Genomic DNA, 8,396 nt, shown 5'->3' on the forward strand with positions numbered 1-8,396 from the left:
TAAAAAAAAAAAAAAAAAAAAAAAAAAAAAAAAAAAAAAAAAAAAAAAAAAAAAAAAAAAAAAAAAAAAAAAAAAAAAGAAAGCACCATAGACTGGGTAGCTTATAAACAACAGAGGTTTCTGACGGTTCTGGAAGCTGAAAGCCCAAGATCAGGGTGCCAGAGTGGTTGGGTTCTGATGAGGTCCCTTTTCTGGGCTGCAGACTTAACTGCTGTATCATCACATGGCAGCAAGAGGGCCAGGGACCTCTCTGGCATCTTTAGAGAGGAGGTCTCAACATGTTGCCTGGGCTAGACTTGAACTCCTGGGTTCAAGCCATCTTCCCACCTCAGCCTCCTGAGTAGCTGGGACTACAGGTGGGCACCATCATTCCCAGCTCTCTCTTGCCTCTTCTTTTTTTTTTGAAACAGAGTCTTGCTCTGATGCCCAGGCTGGAGTGCAGTGGCACGATCTCGGTTCACTGAAATATCTGCCCCCTGGGTTCACGCCATTCTCCTGCCTCAGCCTCCCGAGTAGCTGGGACCTTAGGCACCCACCACTGCGCCTGGCTAATTTTTTGTATTTTTAGTAGAGATGGGGTTTCACCGCGTTAGCCAGGATGGTCTCTATCTCCTGACCTCATGATCCGCCCACCTTGGCTTCCCAAAGTGTTGGGATTACAGGCATGAGCCTCTGCGCCCAGCCTTCCCTGGCCTGTTCTTCTAAGGGCACTAATCCCATTCATGAGGGCTCCACTCTCATGATTTCATTACCTGCCAAATACGCACCTCCTAATACTGTCACATTGGGGGTTAGAATTTCCACATATGAGTTTTGGGGGGAATACAAGCATTCGATCTACCGCAATGGCAGTGATAGATACACTGAGTAATATATTTGTGTGCAAGAAGTCATTGCCAAACTCAAGATCATCTAGATTTTATCCTATGTTATCTTGTAGGAGTTTTACAGCTTTGCATTTTATGTTTGTGTCTGTGATCCATTCTGAGTTAATTTTTGTGAAGGGTGTCAGGTCTGTGTCTAGCTTCATTTTCTGATATGGATGTCCAGTTGTCCCAGCACCATTTATTGAAAAGACTTATCTTTGCATCATTGTTTTGCCTTTGCTCCTTTATCAAAGGTCAGTTGACTGTATTTATGTGGGTCTATTTCTGGGTTCTCTATTCTGTTCCCTGGATCTATTTGTCTATTCTGTTGATAGTACTACACTGTCTTGATTACCGTCGCTCTATAATAAGTTTTGAAGTTGAGTAGTGTCAGTCCTCCAGCTTTGTTCTTCTCCTTCAATATTGTGTTGCTGTGTTGGGTCTTCAGCTCCACAGGTTTTAAGAGTGTTATCTTAGGCTAGGTGCAGGGGATTACCCAGCACTTTGGGAACCTGAGCCGCAAAGATCACTTGTGTCCAGGAGTTCAAGACCAGCCTGGGCAACATAGCAAGACCCTGTCTGTATTAGTCCATTTTCATGCTGCTTATAAAGACATACCCAAGACTGGGCAATTTATAAAAAAGAGAGGTTTAATGGACTTACAGTTCCACGGGGCTGCAGATGCCTCACAATCATGGCAGAAAGCAAGGAGGAGCAAGTCATGTCTTACATGGATGGCAGCAGGCAAAATGAGAGAGAGCTTATGCAGGGAAACTCCACCTTATAAAGCCATCAGATCTCATGAGACTTATGCACACAAGAACAGCATGGGAAAGACCATGATTCAATTACCTGGGTCCCTCCCACAACATGTGTGAATTTAAGAGAAGTCTTGGATGGGGATGCAGCCAAACCATGTCACTGTTTCTTAAAAAAAAAAAAAAAAAAAAATTGGCCAGGTGTGGTGGTGTGTGCCTGTAGTGCCTGTAGTCCCAGCTACTGAGGAGGGATCAGTTGAGGCCAGGAGTTGGAGATTACAGTGAGCCATGATCACACCACTGGCCTCCAGCTAGAAGTCATCTGGTCCAGCCTCTAACCTGAGCACCCCAAAGACATTGCACCTTTGCCGGAGACCCCTAGTGGCAGGAGGTTGTCACTGTTGTTTCAGAGTGACAACGGAATGACCATGTGAATGATGTACATTAATTATGAGACAAATAACCAAAGCACGTGACGGCTGTAGTTGTTTCAGTGTTTGCACACTTAATTTTCCTTCTTCTCTCCTGACCCCTGCAGAATGGCTTATTCAGAAGAGCATAGAGGTATGCCCTGTGGGTTCATCCGTCAGAATTCCGGCAACTCCATTTCCTTGGACTTTGAGCCCAATATAGAGTACCAGTTTGTGGAGCGGTTGGAAGAGCGCTACAAATGTGCCTTCTGCCGCTCGGTGCTTCACAACCCCCACCAGACAGGATGTGGGCACCGCTTCTGCCAGCACTGCATCCTGTCCCTGAGGTGAGTGGGCAGGGCCTGCAACTCTGGCCATGGCAGGCCCAGCATTCAGGTGGCAACTGTGGCCACTCAACTGTTTTCATGGGTTTTGGAGTTGCTTAACTTGGCCACAGGACCATGACTATAAGGAAGGACTCTCCCAGATCCCTTCTGTGAGGGCCTGAAGAATAATCATTGTTTGGTCACTAATTTACAGATATTCACCTTTTCTTAAAATTCAGACTGCACCTGCTTTGCATGGGAGAGCAGACCTAGACACACACTCCATCATGGGAGCTGGCTATGGAGAAGGGTTTGAATCTCACAATGTCTGTGTTGTTACCCCAATCTTCCCTTGCCTTGAGGAAGAGGTGCTGTGGCTCCTAGAAGGGACCTTGCTGCCAGGGATGCTGTCCACTCCTGGGCAGCTGTAAGACCTGGGTCATGCTGTGTTGAGGGAGGAGACCAGGAGAGATGTGAAAGCAGGCACACTGTGGGGGTTCATATAGGAAGCAAGGCAGTCATTTTACCCTGCCAAGCTTTGAAAGGGGGTTATTACAGTGCATCCTCATTCCCTCATGTGTTCATGCATTCAGCACCTGTGTGTTCTGTGCTCTCATGCTGAAGAACTACAGCGTGGAACAGGACCCCATGTCTGCCCTCTAGAATGTCCCAGTCTGGAGGAGACAAATGTGGCACAGTGTGATAAACAAAGGACAGGGACTTTTAGCTCTGTCCAGGGACTCACTGACTGCATCCTGGAGGATGCATGAAGTTTTTCAGGCAAACTGAAAGTATAGGAAGATGCTGAAGGATGGGTGCAGAAGGCACCTTCTGGGTAGAGGCAGTAGCATGTGCAGACAGGGACCAGCCTGCCCAGCGCTAGAGCATGACTGGAGCCCTGGGGCTGGTCTTGGAAATGCTGTTGAGGTAAACAACTAACTCTGACTCTATTTTAATTTTTTTCTCCAGAGAATTAAACACAGTGCCAATCTGCCCTGTAGACAAGGAGGTCATCAAATCTCAGGAGGTAAGAAAGTCACTGCTTTAGTCTAGCAGCTCTCAGGGTGATAGAGAAGAACTCAATGAATTGGACATTGAGATTGGAGCAGGAGAGTGGTTGAGGGAGACCTTCCTTGAAGTCCATATTCCTCTGCTGTGGAGTCACATCAGACCCTACTTGTAGCCCTGTTTGAGAGGCTTGTTTGGATCTTTATTGACCACACCCCTCCTCCACCCCAAGTCTCCTCTCCTGCTGCTTCTTTATCCCCTTCCTATACTAGCTCCAGCTAATATATTTCATTATGGTTTTGATTTGCATTTTCCTGTTGGCTAATGAAGTTGAGCATTTTTTCATGTGCTTATTGGCTATTTGTACATCTTCTTTGTTAAAATGCCTACTTATTTTCTTTGCTCATTTAAAAAAATTGAGTTATTTACTTTTTGTTGAATTATGAGTTATTTATAAGAGTTATTTATAGCCTGTAATCCTAGCACTTTGGGACACTGAGGTAGGCAGATCACATGAGGCCAGGAGTTTGAAATCAGCTTGACCAACATGGCGAAACCCCGTCTCTACTGAAAATACAAAAATTAGCTGGGTGTGGTAGTGCACATCTGTAATCCCAGCTACTTGGGAGGCCGAGGCACAAGAATCGCTTGAACCCAGGAGTTGGAGGTTGCAGTGAGCTGAGATCATGCCACTGCACTCCAGCCTGGGTGACAGAGCAAGACTCTGTCTCAAAAAAAAAAAAAAAAGTTCTTTATGTATTCTAGGTGTAAATCTCTTAGCAGCCATTTGGCTGCTAAGATTTGCAAGTATTTTTCTTCCATTCTGTGGGTTGTCTTTTCCGTTTCTTGACAGTGTGTTTGAAGCACAAAATTTTTTCATTTTGATGAAGTCTAATTCATTTGTTTTTTTTTTTTTTTCTTTTTTTGGTTGCTTGTTCTTTTTTGGTGTTGTATCTAAGAAACCATTGTCTGTTCCATTGTCATGAAGGTTTTCTCCCTTAAAACTCCTCTTTAAGTTCAGTTTTCTTCCTTTAAGATTCTGTTGCAGGATGTTCAAGCAGAAGCTTTCCTCGAGCCTCTAGTCTGCTGTACATGCATCTTCTTTATACCCCTTATGATGTGTTTTGCAAATACCTACAACGGGGCTGTGCTGCAGCTAGTGTCTGTCTGACCTACTGTCCAGGGGTTGGCATACTACAGTCTTGGGACAAATCCAGCCTGCCACCTGTTTTTGTATGGCCTGTAAGCTAAGAAATTCTTTTTACATAATGGTGGGTGCATAGAAACCCTCATATTTTCGCAACTTCTTGTGAGTCTTAAACTACTTCAAAATAAAAATTCATTTTAAATAATCAAAAGAAGAAAGTATTGTGACGTGGAAATTATGTGAAGTTCAAATTTCAGTGTTCATAAATAGTGTTTTATTGGAATGTAGCTGTGCCCATTCATTTAAGTATTGTGTATGGAAGAGTTGAAATGTGGCAACAGAGACGATTGTGATGTGGACTGTCTGACCCCTTACAGAGAAGGTTTGCCTACTCTTGGTTTGTGCTAAAATAGCAAGCCGGCACAGCCTCAGTGACACTGTCTGATGAGTAATACATTTACCCTGGGACTGGAAGCGGAAAGCATCACTCTTGGCCAAGCTTTACCTCCTGTCGTTTAAGAATGTGGGGTCAGGTTCACCATAAGATTCACCTAGCTGCAGCCTGTTGCACAGGGCATTGTTACCTGGCTTATATGTTTGATGGTTTGTCAAAAGCATATATCTGAGACAGCCTTTTCTTTCAGTGTGGTGTAAGTGTGATATTTTCATTCCAGCTGGTGTCTGAAAGTTTCCACCCGCCTTCTGAGATATACTTGAAGACCAAATTAATAATAGCTTAATTCACATTGCTGTAAAACTTTGGAGTGTGTGAGACCTATTATGTTTATCTTTTAGGTTTTTAAAGACAATTGCTGCAAAAGAGAAGTCCTCAACTTATATGTATATTGCAGCAATGCTCCTGGATGTAACGCCAAGGTTATTCTGGGCCGGTACCAGGTTGGTATTATTCATGAACAATATCTGCCTTTGCCGCTTTTCCAGGGATATATATTGAACCCCTTTCTGTGACAGTTACTGAGCTAAGCATGGTACAGGGATTCAGTGAATTGCCCTCAAGGATTCCCAGTCTAGCAATACAGGTGGCTACAGTGCTGTAGCCCACCTAGGGCTGAGGTGTGAGTGAAGAGGTTCGTCCTGTATGGAGCGCATGGAGAACATCTTGTATCCACTAGACCTTAATTGTGTGGTAGGGATCACTGAGCCAGAAGAGAGGGTGTGGGATATGCTGGACAAAACAAACACTCAAGAATATGTTATTTTGGGGGAACTGTGTGGGAGCCAGGGCATGACTACAGAAAGACACAATTATGAGGTCCTTCCCCGAAAGCATTTGCTCTCTCACTTGGTGCTGTCCAGGTGTTTCCCAGCAACTGTGGGGCCTGGCCTCATGGGGTTTATGATCTAACACAGATCACTCAGACCAGGACAGAGACAGGCTGTGGGTTAAAGGTAAAGCATTGATAGGAGAGACAAACCAACAAGGTGTAGGGGAAATGTAAGTGAAGGGGAATTGAGTGCCTTTCAAATGAAGTAACCCCAACTGCTCTTCCCTCCAGCTAGGGAAGGTGGTTAAATGGGAAGCTGGAAGTGTGGTGCTGCCTGGCAGGCCCATGTCAAGTTTGATCACACTGCACGTGAACATGACTCAGGCTTCTCTAACTTCCAGGGAATTGCTGAGAGGCTGCTGAAATTTCCCCTGCACACCCACACATTTTGGAACACATATTTCAGATGATTCAGTCTTTTCTCTATCACACCTCCAAATCCCTCAGGCACTGAGCTTATAAATGTGTAAATGATTTCCTTGTTAACCCAGGGATTTATTTGGAGGTTCATAGACCTTTTGTTATGTGTTATGTTTTCATGTGTCTTTTGCCTCTTGTTTGAATAGTCAAGTCCTAAAGCAAGGCCTTTTTTCCAACTTTGTTGTCACTAAGCCTAAAAGTAAATGAGGCTCAAATGGACCATTGAACAGCTTTAGTGACCAAAACTGGCTTGTGGAGAGCAGGGGCTGGTTACTCTCCACCTGTTTCTTTTATATTTCCCCTCATTCCTTGTTTCCCACCCACCCTCTTGTGTGGTAAGGTGTAGAATCTTACAGGTCACAGAGTTTTGATGAATATTGACTGTTTGGGTGAGGGTTGAGGAGTAATATCAACCAATTTTGGAGAAGAGATGGATTCTAACTGTGATTACCATGTGATTGTTACTACCAGAGGTAAAGGAGAATAGCTGTATTTGTTTATCTCACTGTCAAAAAACTGTTTGCTTTTCTTCTGAGAAGGGGTCAGCGAACTCTGTTAAGAGTCAATAAAAAAAAATAATAATAATAACAATAAAGACCTAGATAGTAACTATTTTAGGCTTTGCAGGCCGGACAGTCTCTGTCACAATTACTCAGCGCTCCCATTTTAGAGGGAAAGCAGCTCTAGACAATATGTGAAGGAATAGGTGTGGCTCCTCTCCAATAAAACTTTAATTATAAAACAAGTAGCAGGCTGGATTTGGCCTGTGAATCTTAGCTTGCCAATTTTGTCTTAAAGGACCCTCAGAGGGACAAATTCTCTAACATTTTGGTAACTTGCCAGCATCACAATAACTGCAGTGATTCAAAGGTTTTCACTGAGATATGCCTGCTTTTAACATCTAGAATGTTGGCCAGGCGTGGTGGCTCACGACTATAATACCAGCACTTTGGGAGGGCAAGGCGGGCCAGTCACCAGAGCTCAGGAGTTTGAGACCAGCCTGGCCAACATGGCAAAACCCTGTCTCTACCAAAATACAAAATTAGACAGGCATGGTGGCTGGCACCTGTAATCCCAGCTACTCGGGAGACTGAGGCAGAATTGCTTGAAACCAGGGAGGTGGAGGTTGCGGTGAGCCGAGATCGTGCCACTGCACTTCAGCCTAGGTGACAGAGCAAGACTCTCTCTAAAAGAAAAAAAAGAGAAAAAAAAAAACTAGAATGTCCAGCCTGGCCAACATAGTGAAACCCTGTCTCTACTAAAATACAAAATTAGCCGGGTGTGGTGCACACCTGTAATCCCAGCTACTATGGAAGCTGAGGCACAAGAAGCACTTCAACCAAGGAGGTGGAGGTTGCAGTGAATGGAGATCGTGCCACTTCACTCCAGCCTGGGCGACAGAGAGAGACCCTGACTCAAAAGTAAAATAAAATAAAATAATATAATATAAAACAAAATAAAATAGAATGTGAAGAATCCTGGAGTGAACACTGTCCATGTCATCATTCTCTATGATGATTAAATTAAATCATTTAATATTTAATATTAGATAGTATATATGTTATATATTATATTGCATATAATATATTAAATATATATTATTTATGATATATTAAATATATTTACATGTAAATAATGTTTATATTTAATAATGTTAAATAACATTAGAGAATATTTAAAATAACTTTTAAAATAAAATTAGAGATATTTAAAATAAAATTTAAATAACTTATTATTTGTGACACAGTCTCTGTCACCTAGGCTGGAGTGCAGTGGCACAATCATAGCTCACTACAGCCTCAAACTTCTGGACTCAACTGATCCTCCCACCTCAGCCTCCTGTGTAGTTGGGACCACAGGTGCACACTGCAACTCGACTAACTAAAAAAAATTTTTTTTGTGGAGACAAGGTCTTTGGGTCTTACTGTGTTGCCCAGGCTGGACTTGAGTCCTGGCCTCAAGTGATCCTCCCATCTCAGCCTCCCAAAGTTCTGGGATTAAGAGCATGAGCCACCACACGTGGCCAATAAAGTATTATTAATGATTAAAAATATTTCCTGATTTTACCAGTCTGACCATTCCTAGCTTCTCTTGGGCCTGCGAACCTGTATTTCCTCCGCCTCCTTTATCATTTCTGGAATAGCTTCCTCTCCCTTCTTTTCATCTTCTTAATCC

General features: G+C 43.4%; 1 protein-coding gene across 5 annotated transcripts in view; it reads left to right on the forward strand.

The window, feature by feature from the left end:
- Positions 1-8,396, forward strand: part of TRAF5 (TNF receptor associated factor 5) — a 58,564-nt gene that overhangs the window by 31,944 nt on the left and 18,224 nt on the right. For all 5 annotated transcript variants that reach the window (XM_017853056.1, XM_017853058.1, XM_017853057.1 and 2 more), the window contains exons 2-4: positions 2,163-2,381; positions 3,330-3,387; positions 5,311-5,412. In XM_017853056.1, the coding sequence (XP_017708545.1) occupies positions 2,164-2,381; positions 3,330-3,387; positions 5,311-5,412 (378 nt within the window). In that variant the 5' untranslated portion in view covers position 2,163. The remainder of the gene's footprint in view (positions 1-2,162; positions 2,382-3,329; positions 3,388-5,310; positions 5,413-8,396) is intronic.

Source organism: Rhinopithecus bieti, unplaced genomic scaffold (genome assembly GCF_001698545.2).
Source record: "Rhinopithecus bieti isolate Rb0 unplaced genomic scaffold, ASM169854v2 scaffold_35166, whole genome shotgun sequence".
In the NCBI taxonomy this organism is placed as follows: Eukaryota; Metazoa; Chordata; class Mammalia; order Primates; family Cercopithecidae; genus Rhinopithecus; species Rhinopithecus bieti.